The 20590-nt window shown below is 46.9% G+C and overlaps 1 protein-coding gene across 1 annotated transcript in view; it reads right to left on the reverse strand.

The window, feature by feature from the left end:
- SPTBN5 (spectrin beta, non-erythrocytic 5) overlaps positions 1–20590 on the reverse strand; it is a 1776766-nt gene that overhangs the window by 1233606 nt on the left and 522570 nt on the right. The window contains exon 28 of the mRNA XM_085627084.1: positions 3624–3740. Within this exon, the coding sequence (XP_085483210.1) occupies positions 3624–3740 (117 nt within the window). The remainder of the gene's footprint in view (positions 1–3623; positions 3741–20590) is intronic.

Raw genomic sequence — 20590 nt, forward strand, 5'->3', positions numbered from 1 at the left:
CGTGGAGCAGCCTTACAAACATTTGACGCGACAGAACTAGCTGTCTCTAATAGACGTTCTGTACCTGTGTAGGCCCACCCTCGTTTAAGCATGTGACGCTTAGACACCAGAGCATATTAATACATGTACCTATAGGCATCCCCTGATACACTTATGTGAGTTTCCCTAACATGCAAGTTGTCAACAACTATGATTACTTTACATTAGATACCTATAGATACCCTATGATATATGCATGCCAGTTTCCCTAACATTCGAACTGGGTACGTAAAATATGCGAGATGACAACACAATGATGACATTACATCATGTGCCAATAACACACATTTGTCATATATATAGATATCTTTTCGCGGCTCGACTCGTGGAATTACGTCAAGTCCAAGCATTCCGGACTGAAACGATTTCACTTGGTTACCACAGCAACCCCAGCTCTAGCAACCAATAAGGGCTCCTCACGTAACACTGTTGTCACACGTGACCCCGCGTCATCACCTTCTGTGGTTTACGCGGCGCATCCTGCCACACGCCCATATCCCTCTCTTTTCCTCTACCGGAAGTAAACCCCGCGCACTAGTCTCTCCGCCAGCACCTCTCTGACGTATCAATTAGTGCACGGCTCGGATTGGCTGGTCTACGCTAGATAATTCTTTCGGGAGTTTTGAGATTCGTCCCCCGAGTCGGCGCGGATCAAGGGTAGGTGGATAGGCGTCCTGTACTACGGACTTCTGTAAGTATCCCCTCGTGGCACCTGGGTCCTCATCTTATGCGGATTTCCATATTATATGATCATGCTACTTAAAGATCAGCTCTCTATTCCATTTTCTTGCGGCTGCACCTTCTACCCGCTGGTCGCCGCTCTGTGTATCATTAGGACACTGTACTATCCGGTGTCTGCCTCCAGCGCCAGCTCGTTGGATTTTACAGCCCTGCAGTGAAGGGTGAGTGGTTGAACCAAATTAACTGTTATCTCTGCCTCGATGCCACCAAACACCGCGCGCATCCGGCGTTCTTAATTTTCTGCCCCAGCACCAGTCACAGTGGGAAGTGGTCAAAAATATATTTTTTAATATTCTCCCGTTTTTAGTCCACTTCTATAGGGTGTTCACAACTAGTACCACCTTATAGCTGAACACTTGGCACTAGTGAATTTGCATGACAACTGACTATCGTAGTTGTTAAGAGATAAGATCTATAATGCTTGTCGCAATGTGATTGTTACTTACATGTATGTTTGTGTCCCTGTATATATTTTTCTCTTTCAGGCATTTTTCCTAACCTGCACTAGTCACCACTTATTAGGGTGCTGTATGTGTGGTAAGTGCCAAATTAGCCACTACCACTACCAATGAGTGTGTGAATCACCTGGTCCTGAAGAATTGCGGTTACTTTACTTAAGCAAGAAACATGTTGACCATCTATGACCACAGCGTAATACAGTCAATCTAACTGTAATATTACGCATTCTATTGTTTTTATTGTAAGAGTGGGACCCCAGTCATTTAATAAACACTATTCAGGTTCCCCACTACTTATTTTTAATACACTCCCCTCACCACACACTTTTCACTTGAAGGCCCTCACCTGCATTCACCCACCGGCAACTATGGAATAAAGATCTCCATTAAAAGGCGCCATTGGGGTCGCCGATCGGGGATTGCAGCGCCGCCCCGATTCGGAGCAGACCCGATGATGACACTTTACATCTGGGCCACATGCTGACGACATATGACAGCTAGTCTGCCGGGTGTGTGAGGGTCTTTTTCCTAAAGGAGGTTTTCCCTCCTGACCTCAGGGACACATTTATCTCCTTATTCACCAATAATTCTCTTTAGGAACAGCATACTTTCTTATTTATTCGAGTCCTTTTGAGTTCGGCAGTAATCCTGCCTGGCCAAACTCGCAATTCACCCACTATTATTTAGAGTTGGGGTAGCGCTTGGTTTACACCGGTGAAGCCTCAGCTGGCTGAACTATGTAAAAACTGGACCTGGCGGCTTGTATGCCACAGAGCAGCTTGATCACAGTGGTGCTTACCCCACCCCACCCCAGTTTACGGTGAGGTAACTGTCTATGATTCTCCTTTCCTAGGACACCATGCAAGACATGCCATCCACCCTCGATAAAATGAGCAGTGGCCCCATGTGATGGGAGAAAACCCAATGTGTATCATGGCTATTATTTCTTTGTTTACTGAAAACAAATTCACACTTTTGATGCTTGTTTTTAGAAAACAAAAAACTGTCCTGAGTGGGCACATCAGACATGGAGCATGCTCAGTAAATAATCAGTGTGTTCAATGGACACCTGCAGCAATGCATGCACTGAGATCCAATGTTTGCCAGGTTGGAAGAGCTAAACATGGCAGGTGGTTCTCTTTGGGATTAGAAGCCATAGCGAACATTGACCTGTTGGTTTCTCAGGTAGCGCACCAGGATCTAAGTGAGTCCTTCAGCCTTCTACCCGATTCTTTATTTGGTATCAAATAAGTCACTGGGGACAGCGACTTGCAAAAATATTATTATGTGCAGTAAGTAGTATTTGATTACATATATATTGACATGATTTTGAGATCATGTTATCTTTTGATGTGGCAAATGATCTATACCTTTCCTTTAATTCCCTTTAAAAAGGTTAGAGAACTTTGTTGGAAGTTATGGTTCATAAGTCACATAAAAAATAACACATTATGAAAAAACATACAAATTCTACTGTCCAACTGGGATTTGGGCACATGCACGATCCCACGCTAAAGGGAGGTGGACAATAAAAAATTAGACAAATCATAAGAAGATATAATGGAGAGTGTGTACTCTACACCACACAATACTTTCAGGAAGAAAGTCACTAAACTAGACCTAGTGACATGGAGCTACGATGTCTACCAGGACTAAACAGGGCCCATCCCCTAATTACAGAGTAGGGTCCTACCAATGCCTTCCTTACCCGCTGAGTTGGAAGCACTGAAGTGTCACCTGCCAGGCATCACTCACAAATTGTCCCATGGGCTTTCAAGGGTACGGCATTGCAGATATGACCTGGGCCCACTATATCCACAGCAATCTGATCGCTCTTGGTTCAGGACCGGTTCGGTCCTACCTGCCGAACCATTGGACTCCCTCTGGTCCTGTGTCCAGTAGAATGGAACTACTACATGGTTCTACTGGAATGCTTCTTTACACTCTTCCTTCATCAATAGAGTTGCTGGGCCAATGCTTGTGCCTTGGGTTTACCTTTACTGATTACTTATTTTATACTCTATGGAATCACTTAGCACACTCATGCTTCAGCCATACACTACTGCACTTTTCAGACACTTGGACAATTGAACATCCACTTTTATTGACACAAACCCAGCCACTAACTCTGCACACACCACCACCTAACTAGCCCACATGTTCACAATACAGAGATGTAAACAGAGGGCTGGCTCCTAGCTACACTTCAACACATGCCACGAGGAAGTGGACCCTCACAGTCATTACTTCCAGTAAGTATTTAAATTAAGCACACTGCCTTCATGGTATGACTTTAATGATGATGGCAATCTTTCCTATGAAGTCCTGATCACTATCATCTCTTTCCAAAAAGCCCACTACTGATCATCCAATAAAGCACCTTACCTTGTGTTTTTTTATGAGATTCAAAGTTGCAGGCTCATCCTTGCCATAGTCTTTACTGGTCACAAGTGGTCGCTTCTCCGCCACCCAGTTGTCAAAGTCAGATGTTTCCGAAAGGAACTTAAAAAAAGAGAAACAAAGACACCTCAATGTGTAAAGATCATAGTCTTATATATTTCTAATAAAATACTTAATATTAAGTAAAGAAGTTACAGAAGTATTCCAACATTAGGTAGCAACTACACTTGCTCCTCATAAGCCTCAGGGGTGTAGAAATAGTTGAATAAAACTGCCTATGGAGATGAAAGACAGTTGATGGACGAAGCAGCAAGACAATGAGACCATTTCTGGGAAGAATGCATTTTAGGCGCAAAGCTATACTGCAATGAATGATCTTCCAAGTGATTGTTTTCGTAATAAATTCTGGAGGATAGGTTGACAATGGTAGCCGGCAACCCTAACCATGTAAATGAACATGAATGGGCCAAACTTACCATAGGAAGAGCATTGTTTGTTTTCGTTTTGCTAATAACTTTGGTGCCGTATGACGAATATTCATGAAACTTACCAAAAAAAGGTTAATCCACCCTAGCTCCTTCCAGGAAAGCATCGGGATGACCAGTCAAATGAGAGCAGAGAAAAAAGGGAGTTCCAAAAATACAATTTCCAGGGCAAATTTCCGTAGAGAAAATTAAACAACAATATAGAAAAAACAGTTGTACAGACTTAAACTAAATTTGGCAGAAAGCTATACCTTTACCCAGAAAACATGCTTTGTGTGATTTGGTGTAAACCGTTCAGTAGTGTTGGAGAAATTAAGGTACAAAAAATAGAGATATATTGACAGTTGAACCCTCAGGAGCGCCTCTGGAGTGCCATGGGCCCGGGAATTATAAAGATTTAGCGTTGTTATTGGCCAAGCAGACTTTTTCTCCCATTGCTAATTTTACTCCCAAGTGCCAGAGATTGGTACCACAGAAGTGAGCTATTTGATTGGTGGGCAGCAACATCAGATAAAATGTTGTGGCTCCCATTACAGGACACAAGGACTCGGTCCCTGTGTCCTGAAAATACATCTAAATTACCATATAAGGTGAGCAGGGTAGGGGTAGAGCCCAAAATCTTAAAAAAAATAGTGGGGTTGCTGGAATCCCTCAGGGCTGCTGCGGGACTGGGAAAATGAACTATAACAATTCATGGGGTAGGTGTCTGTGTGGGTGTGACTGCCTGCAAGATGCTGGGCGCAGGGCCAGAGCTAACTAGAACGTGTATCCACACCATGCTCAGCTTATGAGCTCACAGATTGCATCACTCATGACATATTCAGTGGCATCATTGATGACATCACTGTTAACAACTCAAATGACAACATTGATGATAACACTGAGCATGGTGGGTGCACAAGTTCTAGTGATGTAATTTGAGATGGCTTATCTCAGAGGCAATGTGTAAAGCATTTGCACAAAACACACAGTAATACAGTGAACATACTACAAAAGAACACCACAGCAGTTTTAGAAAAATAACCAATATTTATTTGTGTAAAACATGACTAAAACGATAAAAATCCAACATACAGTAATCAAGATACGAATATTGCAAAGATAGACTTAACATGCATTTCCCTTGAAGTTTATACCTCTGTCTGGGGCATCCTGAATAAACAAATCCAACAGTTCAGGCTGCCCACAGTGTCGCTGGGCAGTTACGGTTGGCATTTTGGGAGGCATTTAATTAATTCTGAATGCGGCGAGAGTTGAAGGAAATTATTGGATAAAGGATTGATATACTATTCAGATACTCTTTTGACGCTGGAGTTGGAATAACACATGTGGTTCATAACATTGGATATTTTCATGTTTATTACTAAATTTTGTATATGATGTAAATTTTCCTAAAATGTGTTTTGCATCAGATTAATGTATGAATTAATTTGCTGCTTTTGTCATGTTGCAAGCTGTTGCCAATCATTTTTTCATAGTGTCTAAGTCCATTTTTGTCTTTAAATGTATGTTAATGTGAATTGTATATACGTGTAAGTTCATGTGTGAATTTGATAAGTCTTTGTTTCTTTTTAAGTCCAAAAAATTGTTTTGATCAATGTTTAAATTAATAAGAAACAGGAATGGTCTAATAAAAATTCCCTTCGGACAGATAAAAGAGTTGACTGTTCGTTACTCCATGAGTAGTAGGAGTATACGGTAGTACGGAGCCGGGTTCATTGTTTTGTGTTCTGAATTTTGAATAGCCCTACCTGGCCCCGGTCCGTTGGGCTTAACCCCTATAGGTTTTTGCACTTTCTAATAATGGTTTTTTCAAACACACAATTTAAAACCCGTCTTTACTAAAAAACGTGTTAATAAATTTTGAGCTGATGGAGCTTAAACTCCATTCTCTATCTTTTTCCAATTAAAAGTTACACTTGTAAAATGTTACAAGTCAGCTCCAATAATCACCTATGGGAAAGGCAACCTTAAAATAGTGAAAAACAAAATTGGCTGCATTTCGCTATCAGTAAATGTAAAACACACAGCTACATGTCCTGCTTTTCACATTCACTGCTCCCTTCCCATGGGGCTACCTTGGGTCTACCTTAGGAGTGGACTCACATGTAGGACAAGGGAAGGTTAGGGCCAGCCAAGTGGAGGCACTTGCTTGGTCGACATGGCAGTAAAAACTGCGTGCAGACACTGCAGTGGCAGGTCTGAGACACCTTTGTGTGGGTGGCAAAACCAGTGCTGCAGGCCTACTAGCAGCATTTGATGTACAGGCCCTGAGCGCACACACAGTGCACTGTACTAGTGTAACGCCCTGAACGTCTCAGGATCGTTTAACAGACACGACAATGAGGACGCAACCACTTGTGAAGGGTTAGTTCTTTTAATGAAGGCAAATAAAATACAAAGAACAAACAAAGGTTATAGTCACTGGAATCCTCCAGGCTAAGTACGTTACCAGCCCACAGCACGGATGGTCCTAACCGTCCTCTGCATATACGCCGATCCCGGCGTATGCCAACAGAGGGCAGAAATGAAATGGCCGACAATGCCAATCGGTAGGCTGTGAGGGGCACGAAGAGTGTTGGGGAGAATCGAGGAGTCAGGGAAACACCCAGCCGGGGTCTCTACCTGAAGGGAGCAGCCGCTCAACCTCTTCCTCAGACTGCACCGGGACGCGGAGTCACCTCCTGGTGATGCGTCACCGATACCCCAATCACAAGCAAGAAGACTGAACCGAGAGCAGCCGCTCGATCGATCCTGTGGACTTCCGAGTCTGTAACGCGGCAAACACCTCCTGGTGTGCGTTACAGCTGGCAGTCCCTGTGTCTCTGGTCGGGCTGGGAGTTACGACTCCAACCAGCAAAAGCGCCACTGCGCTTGGACTCAGCCGAGTCAAAAAGCGAAGCTCAATGGTTGACCGGTAGAGCTTCCGGGTCCTTCACAGGTGACGATGGGGCAAGACACGGCCCAGGGAGTAACGACTCGACCTACCTCCGTTCTTGCCTTACTGGAGCACCACTCCGGAACACTGCTCTTCACGAAGCAGGTACGTCGGTGTAAACACAATATCCGACAGCCTTGTACCTCCCGGTTCCTCCCTTTATAGGGCGTGTTTTCCTTGAGTTATGTAACAGCTCTCCTGTTTACATAAGGGCGTGTTTCCCTTGAGTTATGTAACAGCTCTCCTGTTTACATAAGGGCGTGTTTCCCTTGTATGACAGGAATTCTTGACAGTACATCCTCCCTCTCAGCGGCTCCCCACGGGTCCAGCGCTGGCAGGAAAACGCCGATGGAACAAGGAGACCAAGCGCGGAGCATGAACCCCTTCAGCCGGTTCCCATGAATGCTCCTCCGGGCCATAGCCTTTCCACGCAACCAGGTACCACAGCTTCCCCCTGCGCCATTTGGACGCCCGTATGCCCGACACTTCATACTCCACCTCCGACTCCACGCATACCGGCCTAGGTGTCCCAGACGGCTTGGAGGGTGCTGGTTTGCGCAATGATACATGAAAGACAGGGTGTATCCGCAATGACTGGGGCAAGCACACCTTCACGTTCACGGGACCCATACACTTGGTAATTCGATAGGGGCCCATGTACTTGGGATGGAACACACTGTTCTTTCGAAACCTCATGTTTCTTGTGGATATCCAGACGTAGTCTCCAGTGCGGTACAGTGGCCCGGGCCTTCTCTTCCTATCTGCCGCAGCCTTGTATCTTCTCTTGGCCTCTATTAGGACAGCCCTTGAGCGCATCGACGTGTCTTTTATGTGTGCCACCCTGTCCGCTGTGGCGGGAATCCTGTCCTCTCTGAACGGATGTAGAAATGGCAAGAACCTGGGATGTTGGCCATAGTTGCTATAGAACGGAGATGACTGTGTGGAGCTGTGAGTGGCGTTGTTATAGGCTATCTCTGCAACCCATAGCAAGTCGACCCATTCTTCCCTGCCCTGGTCCACAAAACATCGCAGATACTGTTTGAGCGTTTGGTTCAGGCGCTCGGTTTGGCCGTCCGTTTGAGGGTGGTAGCTGGTGGACAGGGCGGTCTTAACATGCAGCGCAGTGCACCAAGTCTTCCAGAATTGCGCAGTAAACTGCGACCCCCGGTCCGACACGATCACCCCAGGTAATCCATGCAGTCGTACCACATTCTTTAGGAGTAGTGACGCCAATTCCCCGGCCGTAGGGACTCTCTTGCAGGGGATGAAGTGCCCCATTTTCGTCAAGTAATCCACCACCACCAGTATTGCCGTCATCCCCTGGTCTACCGGTAGGCCCACCACGAAGTCCAGTGATATGCTATCCCATGGTCTATCCGGGGTCGGAAGTGGATGTAAGAGCCCTTGGGTTCGGCCATGGTCGGCCTTCATGGTAGCACACGTAGGACACTCCTGTCCCCACCTCCTGACATCCACTCTCATGGTTGGCCACCAGAAATGCCGTCCCATGCTAGCCACCGTTTTTTCAAAGCCCAAATGACCTGCGCATGGAGAGTCATGGCACCAGATGAATGCTTGTTTCCTTAGCCTAGGCGTGGGTATCAATAGGCACCTGCCCTTCAGGGGTATCCCGTCCTTCAGCTGCCATTCTCTGTGACTGAGGAGCCACCTCCGCCATGCGAATGACCTGATCCCTCTCTTTATTCCCCTCAGGAAAGTATCCGGTTGGATAACCCCCAATACCATCCTCGGGGAAATGATGGAACGCTCGGTTGCAGGCAATGGTTCCTTAACTGCAGATTGACGGGACAGGGCGTCCGCCTTCCGGTTTTCCGTCCCCGGCCGATATGTGATGCGGAAGTTGAACCCCGCAAAGAAGATCATCCACCGCAGCTGCCTGGGAGAAAGGTGTCTAGTGGCCGTCATGAACTGTAGGTTCCGATGGTCCGTGTACACCGATACCACATGTCTTGCCCCCATCAACCAATGCCTCCATTCGGTGAAGGCGTCCTTGATTGCGAGAAGCTCCTTCTCCGCAATATGGTAGTTGCGTTCGGCGTCGTTGAGTTTGCGGGACATGTACGCAACGGGATGAAGCACCCCTGTGTCGTGGTTGCGTTGGGACAAGATAGCCCCCAGCGCCACATCCGACGCGTCCACTTCCACCACGTAGGGGAGATCCGGATCGGGGTGAGCCAACACCGGCGCCTTACCAAAGGCGCTTTTCAGGGCCTCAAAGGCTTTGTTCGCTTCAGGGGACCAGACAAACTCCTTGGACTTCCTCAGTAGCTGTGTGATTGGGGCCACCACTCCTGAAAATCCATCTATAAACCGCCTGTAAAAGTTGGCGAAGCCAATGAAACTTTGGACGTCCTTCACGCTTTGGGGCACCGGCCATTCTTTCACCGCCTTGATCTTTCGTTCTGCCATCTCCTGTCCCTCTGGAATCAGCATCACTCCGAGGAATTCCACGGATGTGACGTGGAAGTCACACTTGCTGAGTTTACAAAACAGCATGTTTTCCCTCAGCTTTTGGAGCACAGCTTTGACGTGGTGTACGTGCTCCTCCACACTGGACGAATAGATGAGGATGTCGTCGATATATACGACCACGTAGATATCCAACTCCTCTCTGAATACCTCATTCAAAAAGTACTGAAAGGCTGCCGGGGCGTTGCACAGACCGAACGGCATGACGAGGTACTCAAAAAGGCCGAACCTGGTCTTAAAGGCGGTCTTCCACTCGTCTCCGTCCCTCATGCGCACCAGATGGTATGCCCCTTTCAAATCCAACTTGGTGTAGATACGAGCTTTCTTGACCTGTTCCAGAAGTACACTGATGAGAGGCAAGGGGTACCGATTTTTTATGGTTATCGCATTCAATGCCCTAAAGTCCACACAGGCTCTCAGCTCCCCATTAGCCTTCGGGATGAAGAAGAGTGGCGAGGCGGCCGGAGACTTGGACGGGCGGATGAATCCTAGCTTGAGGAGTTTATCCAGGTACCCCCGGAGATGCACGTTTTCAGGCTCCGTCAGGGCATACAGCCTGCCGCTGGGAACGCTGGCCCCTGGCACCAGGTCGATCTGGCAGTCAAACTGTCTATGTGGTGGTAGCACTTCCGCCTTCACCTCATCAAATACATCCTCAAAACTGTGATAAGCCTGGGGGAGAGCCACATCTTTTTCTGCCGCTGTAGCCACCGTCTGACTCCCGCTCTCATCTGCGTCAAGGGATTCCGTTCTTATTCCACAATGCAGGATGCAATACGGTGACGTCATTTCGATGCGATGTGTTGGCCAATCCACAAAGGGGTTGTGTTTCTGTAGCCACGGCAATCCCAATATGACGCCATATTGGGGCGCTCGGATGATGTTAAAATCGATTTGTTCCAAATGGTTCCTCCCATATCTCATCGGAAGGACCCCCGTGTGCTGTCCGATGGGCCCCGTCACCAATCGCCTTCCGTCTACCGCATAGACGTCTTCGGGTACTGCTTTGGGAAGAAGCACTAGCCCTAGCCTGCATGCCTCGTCGTGGTCCATAAACATGCCAGTGGCCCCTGAATCCACCATGGCCACAACGGGTATCCACTGGTCATGCACTCCCACGTGCACCGTGATAAACAGGTGTCGTTGTCCCTTAGTGACCGAGTTGGAAAGTGAAGGGATGGATGAGTGACTCCGAGATGCCCCTTCTCTGGTCTTGGAGTCCTCTAGTTTTCCGCCGGTATGTCCACCACGGCTGTTACCGACCGGTTGGCCCGATAACGTGACGTCTTCGGTTTGGCAGGGCATTCACGTACGTAGTGGCCTTTTTTTGCCACAATATAGGCACAATCCTTGTTTACGGCGTGACTCTTTCTCCGTGGCTGTGAGGCTCGCTCGTATTGCGCTGATGTCCATGGGTTCTCCCTTGGATGCGGTGGAAGTTTCAGGACTTCCCACCGTCACATAGGATGGAAGGGATTTTCCTTTTCTCCCATGATCCCCCTTTCTTTCACTTAGCCTATGTTCCAGCCGTAATACCAGGTTGATAAGGCCCTCACATGTCTTGGGTTGAGGGTCAATATGAGCCACGGCGTCCTTGAGCTCATCGCACAGCCCTTGATGGAAGAGCGCCGTCTGTTTAGCAACAGGCCACTTGGTTTCCGCAACCAGCCTTCGGAACGCGTTGAGATACTGCACCAGGTCGTTGGATCCCTGTCTCAACTCAAGCATTTCACGGTCCGCCGTGTACGAGTCAGCCCTTCTGTCGAATACCTTCAGGAATTCCTCGCGAAAAGCACCCCAATCACATAAGAGGGGGTCGTCCCTGCTCACCAGAGGTACGGCCCATTGTGCCGCGTTTCCAGCCAAATAGGATATAAGGAAAGCCACACGAGCCTGACTCGTGGGGAACGCCTTTGGTTTGCACGATAAATGTAGCGCCACTTGTGTGAGGAATACCTGCACTGTGTTAGGATCCCCACTGTACCTCTCTGGTGTTGCCAAGGGGATGGCTACCGGAATTTCCACTACTACCGCAGGGGTCTGGTTCGTGAGGGAGGTGCTGGGCGTGAGCGGGTCCAATTGGATAGCATCCAGTCTGGCTTTTACAACGGCTGTTTCTTGCCTAGAGGCAGCCACTTCAACTTGCATGGCCGCTAAAGCAGCCAGCACATCATCAAGTGTTGCCATGTCTGTTATCGACCGGGAGACAGTTAGTGTTATTAAGGTCGGATATTTTGTAACGCCCTGAACGTCTCAGGATCGTTTAACAGACACGACAATGAGGACGCAACCACTTGTGAAGGGTTAGTTCTTTTAATGAAGGCAAATAAAATACAAAGAACAAACAAAGGTTATAGTCACTGGAATCCTCCAGGCTAAGTACGTTACCAGCCCACAGCACGGATGGTCCTAACCGTCCTCTGCATATACGCCGATCCCAGCGTATGCCAACAGAGGGCAGAAATGAAATGGCCGACAATGCCAATCGGTAGGCTGTGAGGGGCACGAAGAGTGTTGGGGAGAATCGAGGAGTCAGGGAAACACCCAGCCGGGGTCTCTACCTGAAGGGAGCAGCCGCTCAACCTCTTCCTCAGACTGCACCGGGACGCGGAGTCACCTCCTGGTGATGCGTCACCGATACCCCAATCACAAGCAAGAAGACTGAACCGAGAGCAGCCGCTCGATCGATCCTGTGGACTTCCGAGTCTGTAACGCGGCAAACACCTCCTGGTGTGCGTTACAGCTGGCAGTCCCTGTGTCTCTGGTCGGGCTGGGAGTTACGACTCCAACCAGCAAAAGCGCCACTGCGCTTGGACTCAGCCGAGTCAAAAAGCGAAGCTCAATGGTTGACCGGTAGAGCTTCCGGGTCCTTCACAGGTGACGATGGGGCAAGACACGGCCCAGGGAGTAACGACTCGACCTACCTCCGTTCTTGCCTTACTGGAGCACCACTCCGGAACACTGCTCTTCACGAAGCAGGTACGTCGGTGTAAACACAATATCCGACAGCCTTGTACCTCCCGGTTCCTCCCTTTATAGGGCGTGTTTTCCTTGAGTTATGTAACAGCTCTCCTGTTTACATAAGGGCGTGTTTCCCTTGAGTTATGTAACAGCTCTCCTGTTTACATAAGGGCGTGTTTCCCTTGAGTTATGTAACAGCTCTCCTGTTTACATAAGGGCGTGTTTCCCTTGTATGACAGGAATTCTTGACAACTAGGGACTTACTAGTAAATCAAATATGCCAATCATGGAAAACTTCTGCTATCTCCAGCTACAATTTTTAATGTGGTTGGATTAAACAGGCCCATCAGATCTTCAAGTCTAATAACGGTCGGGGATTGTACATTAAGGGGAACTGATCTAATGTATATGTTCACCAAGGCTATCTAATAGCTGTTTGGGTGGTAATTTTAATTTGCAGGGCCAGTAAATCTCTGGTGTTAGTGGCAATAATTTTTACCTCTGGAAACATGTCCAGGCTTAGCTAGATCAGTAGACCTCCAGATGGGCATCCAGCCGGGGAGGGAACTGCATTTTCGGTAAATGTCAAGAAACCTGGACAAATTACTGAGTTAGTGGGCCACGTTTCTTGTAGGAATATAATGTGGTGTGAATCAACTAATGTACCCCACTCCGGATGTGACAATTTAGACTTAATACCTGCAACATTCCATGATTACAATCTTAAACAACCGCCGTCTGTCAGGCCTTGGCTATAGATATTTGGCTGTATGTGATCTCCCGGCAATAAAATATGTTCCTTGCTATTAGTGCAGTAATCAGTTCCCTCAGGGCTAACAATGCCACTCGTTATAGACGGTATATTAGAATAGGGCCCTTCAATAGCAGGAAACTGATATCCTTCTAAAAAGGAATCAGACCTAGCATTATTAAGTCAATCTATATCTGAGGTGTTGGAAGGAGGTACTGTTTACTTTATCCCATGGTTAAACTATATAACAGTGTCTGCAACATATCCAGAAATGATGCATGTTGTCATCTTTTCTTACTCTTCTTGTTGTAGCACTTCCTCTGGAGCAGTTGGTTGTCTTTCTACTGCTCGGTTCTTTTGTATCTTTGCACATGCTATTGTATGTGGGTGCACAGCCCTCCGGTACTTAGCACATTTCAGTGTGTCCCATCAAATACTGGCCAGCCTTCTCTTTGTGGAGGACCTCTAGGCACAAAGTGCATGTCACCTCCTGTGCACTAATATTTTTTGCTAGCTGAAAGGTAAAAAAAACTCCACCAGTGATTCTTTTGCTGGTCTTCATATGGTGCTGCAGAAGTGCATGAGAGTAGAATGACATCCAAATCTTCCTATGGTGAGCCTTGCATAGCCATGGTGGATGATGCATTTGGTGTTTGATGGTTTCCAATTTTGTCTGAGAGCAAAATGGCTTTGGATTGTATGTACTGCAAACTAACTCTCTAACACAGCAGTCCAGTACTGGTGGTTACCAAAATCATTTGAAGTTTTTTCTAAAGGGTATGACCTTTTTTGAGTAGTATCTCTTAAGTGACTAATCAAATGGCTGCTTTTCATTTTTTTCTTTTGACCCCCTACAGGTACCGCCGTACTCGTGCGGGACCCACAGAACTACAGAGAGAGTCCCGTGGAAGCCCTCCGTGGCTTTTACCTGTTCTTGGTCCCACGGTTGTGTTCACTATAAAGGAGTCGTTTTATTTAAAATTGGAGACAAGAGGTTTCCTCAAAGGTCCAAATAACAAAGATGTCTTGCATGTTTTGATGGAATTTTGGTGTTGTTAGGTGGCACGGTAACAGAGTATCCAGTGACCTGTACCACGGTACCTGCCAAAGACAGAGACACAGCATCTTATTGGCAAATATCATTAGTTTATTATATAGAAAGGAAGGTCCTGTACCCAACCCCCTATGGGCGGGAAACCCCTCACCATGCACAAAAGCCAGGACCTGTTGGGGTGGCTAAACCCACCGGTGCAAAAGGTCTTCGGTTGTGCATGGCATGGGGTTGGCCACAAGGCCTGTTCATAGCGGTAGGAAACTGGAATGATGAAGTGCAGAGATTGTAGTCGATATCATCATAGGGAAAACAAAGGAAACAATGAAAACAGCAAAGGTTCATACAAAGGGAAGGCCGAATGCAAAATGGTATGAGAGAGAAGAAACTGAAGAAAACACAGTTGTCAGGTAAGATGTTCTCAGATGTACTGGGTTAAATACTGTCTCTTCCCAAACTGACCAGGTAGAACTCCTCCACCATGTAGGATTGGGAAGTGTTTGTACTTTCTGATATTATATTGTACTTTCCAATGGTAACTCTGGTGAAATGCAAAGGACACTAGCACTGCTGGTACTTCTTAAGCTACCTCATGGTTCTACAGTCTCCAGGTCCTTTTCTTATGCATGTGGAATGTGATATGTCCATGGAAACTGTGAGAAATCCTTGCTCCCGACAGGTACTTTGTCAGTCAAGGCAGAGGCACATTGGCAGTTCAAGTATTCGGGAACACATTCCCATTTGTGATTGTTTGCCGACAGCAGAGATCAGAACATTTAGATGTTCCAACTGATAGCATAAGAGAATATACTGAGGTATTCTCAATGAACAAACAGTCTAAAGAATAGGTAAGCCAATCTGTGTAATACCATGCTTACAGGTTTGCATTTGGGCAGGTATCAACTGTTACAAACTAAATCTTACAGTTCTAATTTGAGAGGACTATGAACGCTGTTTTCTTCAAGCTTTCCTAAATTAGAATATTGAAAGGTGAGGGAAGGTGGAGGGGTGTTGGCTGCCCACATTAGTTGGGTGCAAGGCAATGTGAAGAGGTTAGTTATGGTAAATCAATGGTATTTTTGTAAAAAACTACTTAACTGAAAAAAACAAAGGTTAAAGTGACATAATAATTAGGTGGAAATGTCAGTCAAAGTGAAATTCACTAGTTATAGTTTACTGAGCTATTACCTGTCTGACAGTTTAGCAAAGCGGAACTGAAATTTGGATCCAAACTTCTGGCAATATTTGAAGACACAAGGTTGTTGACTATTGATTCCCTTTAAGCCAGCACCAATACTTCACCTAAATTTGTATACCCATCCACTTTTCTTTATATATTTATGGGTATACATATAAAAATATATGTAGACGCAAAAAAGGGAGCATGGCTCTCCTGGTAGTTCCCAAGTTAAGGTGGAGAGCAGCACTTGTATGGAGCACCCTACAACACCATGGACACACTCTGAATCTTCTCACCTCAAATATCTGTTTCTCCAGCACAGGTTTTAAGTATAGGATTAGCACAGTGCCATCTACACCAAGCTATAGAGAGCCAAATCATATTGCCATTTTTACAGCAAAGTAAACGGCTTTTGTGATTTTTCAGAAAGAAAAATGTTACAAGTTGGCAATTACAGGACTTCGGGACTTAATCCCCTGTCCTGAGCTTAAAAGTAAACAATAAAATAAGGGGGCAAGGTAAAGGTACCCTGCCCATCTAGGGCCTTTGGGAGGCTGCCAGAGGGACCTCTCCCTTACCCCCCCTCCCTTTCTGAAAGAGAGCAGGCCAAAACGGAGATAGCCTGTCTATGGACAAGAATGCCTTGTCAAGCAGTGTGTCCAGAGTTGCTCCCGGAAAGGTTATTCTTTTTGAAGGCAAGGAGAGACTTCTGGAAGTTGACTGTGAGCCCCTGGGTTTGAAAGAGGTGAAGACACGTGGACGTATTCCCCAAAGACTGCAGGAAGAATGGAGCCTTTATAAGAGAGTCATCCAGGTAAGGGAAACCTGGAGGCCGTTTTGCCACAGGTGGGCCGCCACTGGGGCAAGACATTTTGTAAGTATCTGGGGAGTAGATCAGAGACCAAATGGGAGCACTTTGAACTGGCAATGAGTGTTGGCTACTGGGAATCTGAGGAATTTGCAATGCCTCGGATGAATAGGCATCTTAGAAATCTAGGCTGGTTAGAAAATCTCCGTTGTTGAGAAGGTGAAGAATTTCATATGGAAGGATTGCTTCTTCAGGTACTTGTTGAGTTTCCTGAGATTGAGACAGGGGCACCACTCCTCTGACTTCTTCCTCACTAGGAAAAAATGGGAGTAAAACCCCTTTCCTTTCGGAGAGTGTGGAACGTGTTCTATGGCTCCTTTTGACAACATGATTAAAACCTCCTTGCAAAGAAGTTGAAGTTGAGATGGGAGGAATTTGATGTTGGAGTTGAGGTGGAACTTGAATGAACTCCAGAGTATGGCCATATACGATGAGTTCTAGAACCCACTTGTCTGTAGTGATTTTGCTCCAGTGGTGTAGGTATTGAGAAATATTTTGGTACCCACTGGATGATGAGTAGGGGGTGTGGCCAGCACCTCGAAGCTGTGACTACTTCCTGGCAGTATCTCTGGCAGAAGCAGCCTGTCTCCTTCTTAGTTCCTGCTTAGAATAGGCTGCTGACAGTGGTGCTCTATACGGTTGATGCTGCTGATAGGCTGGTCGAAAGGAATGTTGGTAGGGCTGTGGTTGATATCACTGGTATCCTCCACACCCATGAGCACAGAAAAAAGGGGTCTTACAGAACTGGAGAGTTCCTAGGGAACTAGCTGTTTCCGTGTCAGCTTTTACAGCCTGCAGGGTTTCTTTGACATGCTTCCCGAATAAAGAGTCACCATCCAAGGGCATATTGAGGATCTTAGTTTTAACTTATGGCTGGAATAATGTGGCCATTAGAGAATCCTGGCACCGAAGGACAACTGATTCTGCCAACTGTCTGAATCCTATGGATGCAATATCTATTGCCCACTCAATAATTTCAGATGCTGCCTTTTCGCATCCCTGCAAAATGTGTGTAGCTTCAGCTTTCTTGTCTCCTCAAGATATCCAGATAAGTGGCGCTGTCTGACCACATTTGGTGGTCATATTGCCCCAGGATGGCCAGATTTTGCAGCACGGACAGCTGTTCCTGACATCAGTGCTCTTAACAATGTTATCAGGTCGCCTACCCTCCTTGTCATGCGGGAAAAAGTTTGGGGTGGATGGATTTTTAGACTTATGCATCCTGAGTAATAACCGAATCAGGTTTTGGATGTGTGATCAAACAGGCAGGTGAGTCCTCTGGCGCTTTATATTTTTTGCCTATTCTAGGAAGAACTGCAGTGACAGTCACCGGTGTTTTAATTATTTTTTACAAAAACAGCAGTTGATGGACAGAATGCAGAACAATGTCATACATTCACCCCAGTACAGAGATCTGGGTCTAAATCCATCGTTTTTTTGCTCACCATGCCATTCCAGTTTGAACCCAGCCATATGCAAATCAGTCTTGACCCTGTGCCTCATGGGAACAGTCCAGCCCGAACTGCCAAGCCAGGTCCTCCCTGGACTGGAAACAAGCATCTTGTGGGATCCAAGTGGGACGGGTATGCTCAGACGTGAGTCCCGTGCTCTCCATGCCACTGGAATCAAGCTATCCTGGCTGAAGAGGGGTGAAACCGGTCCTAGGATGCTTATTTCCAGTCGAGGGAGGACCTGGCCTGGCAGTTCGGGCTGGACTATTCCCATAGGGCACAGGGTCAAGACTGATTTGCATATGGCTGGGTCCAAACTGGAATGGCATGGTGAGCAAAAAACGATGGATTTAGGCCCAGATCTCTGTACTGGGGTGAATGTATGACATTGTTCTGCATTCTGTCCATCAAAAGTTCTTTTTGCATTTGTCACCCCGAGAGGGACGGGTATGCTCAGACGTGAGTCCCGTGCTCTCCATGCCACTGGAATCAAGCTATCCTGGCTGAAGTGGGGTGAAACCCCGAAACCGATCCTAGGATGCTTGTTTCCAGTCCAGGGAGGACCTGGCTTGGCAGTTCGGGCTGGACTGTTCCCATAGGGCACAGGGTCAAGACTGATTTGCATATGGCTTGGTCCAAACTGGAATGGCATGGTGTGCAAAAAAACGATGGATTTAGGCCCAGATCTCCTTACTGGGATGAATGTATGACATTGTTCTGCATTCTGTCCATCAACAGTTCTTTTTGCATTTGTCACCCCGAGTGGGACAGGTATGCTCAGACGTGAGTCCCGTGCTCTCCATGCCACTGGAATCAAGCTATCCTGGCTGAAGAGGGGTGAAACCCCGAAACCGGTCCTAGGATGCTTGTTTCCAGTCCAGGGAGGACCTGGCCTGACAGTTCGGGCTGGACTGTTCCCATAGGGCACAGGGTCAAGACTGATTTACATATGGCTGGGTCCAAACTGGAATGGCATGGTGAGCAAAACAACGATGGATTTAGGCTCAGATCTCTGTACTGGGGTGAATGTATGACATTGTTCTGCATTCTGTCCATCAACAGTTCTTTTTGCATTTGTCACCCCGAGTGGGACGGGTATGTTCAGACGTGAGTCCCGTGCTCTTCATGCCACTGGAATCAAGCTATCCTGGCTGAAGAGGGGTGAAACCCAGAAACCGGTCCTAGGATGCTTGTTTCCAGTCCAGGGAGGACCTGGCCTGGCAATTCGGGCTGGACTGTTCCCATAGGGCATCGGGTCACGAATGATCTACCTAAACCAGATAACAAGACACCTACAGTTAGTGGTACTAGTGCCAGCTCTTCTGGCAATTTATCTAGTAGTGGGGATGAGGGATCTAGTACAAGACCACTGGTGACTCTACCTGACAATTCTTTTTTAAAGGAAGTGCAACAAATCAGAATAGGCAACAAGGGGAACGAGATGAGACCAAGACAGAATATCAGAGGCAAACAAGGAGAGGGAAAAGGGAAGGAAGAAGAAGTAAGGGAAAGAGAGAGGGTACACACAAGATCTTGGAACAAGAACAGATAATGAATACCGAGCAGGCGCAAGAAGTACAGGTTGTCAAATTATCAAGTAAAATTCTTTTGAAGGATCTAATCTCAGCATTACAAAAGGGGAAGAATTATTGTCCAACTTGGGTATATGATGTCACTGATGTTAAAATCGATGTATTTAAATTTGTGAGACATCTGAAATTAAAAAAGTTTTTTGCGCAAAATCCAAAGCCTACTGTACCTAAAGCATGTGAACAGGTTACTGGGGAACTGTCGATTCATGATATACATAATGTCACTACACTTTTATCTCTGGATGAGGATGTTGATGCGCCTATTAATGTCCTTGATGTGGCCTCTGAGTTAGATAATCAAACTAATTTGATGGGTTCCAGGTTTGCTCCGTCTCTTGCCTGTCTCTTTATGGGATGGTTCGAGGCGGAGCACATCTGAGGCCCATTGGGGGCTAAGTGGCATGAATATATCTTGTACTATGGTCGATATATTGATTTCTTTGCAGGGGTGGTACTTCCTCTATGGCGTTCTTGGGGCGGAGAGTAGCTACTTCGTCCGGTAAAAGCCGATTTTGAATTTGTGGAAGGTGCTGCCTCCGTGGGGATACTTGCGGAGGGGGAGACTTGAACCTCAGCAAGTAGCCATGCTGTACAATATTCAGTACCCATCTGTCTCTTGTGATAGCTTCCCACTCTTCCAGGTGAAAACTGATACATCCTCCTACCGGAGTGGCGAACGGGCGCGGAGGAAGTAAGATCTCACTGCTTGGAGGGCTGCTTGGTGGAGGACTGTTGTTGCTTTGCGTTCCCTCTCCCTCTGCCACGACCGCTTTGTTGGAACTGGGGCCTCTGCTGGTTCTGAGAGGACCATTGAGGTGTTTGAGCGCGCTGATGAAAAGCGCGCTTTTCGCCCTGACGAAAGCGCTTCCGATATTCCTTGCGCTTTTCCAGCCCAACAGCCTTAACGGTGTCCATCTCTGCTTTCATCTTGTTCATTTGGTCATCAGCATGAGCCCCAAACAAGAATGAACCGTTAAAAGGCAAATTAAGAATTTTCTTTTGAGCATCGGGCTTGAGGCCCGTTAGCCGCAGCCAGGCTGAGCGCCGAGAGCATACGCCATGGGAGTAGCCATGTGCGGCGAAGTCCGAAGCATCCATAGCCGCACTTATGATCTGATTGGCTACAAGCCCACCTTCAAGGAGAATTTCATTGAAATCCTGTCTGTCTTCCCTTGGAAGTTTTTC

Source organism: Triturus cristatus, chromosome 9 (genome assembly GCF_964204655.1).
Source record: "Triturus cristatus chromosome 9, aTriCri1.1, whole genome shotgun sequence".
Taxonomy (NCBI): domain Eukaryota; kingdom Metazoa; phylum Chordata; class Amphibia; order Caudata; family Salamandridae; genus Triturus; species Triturus cristatus.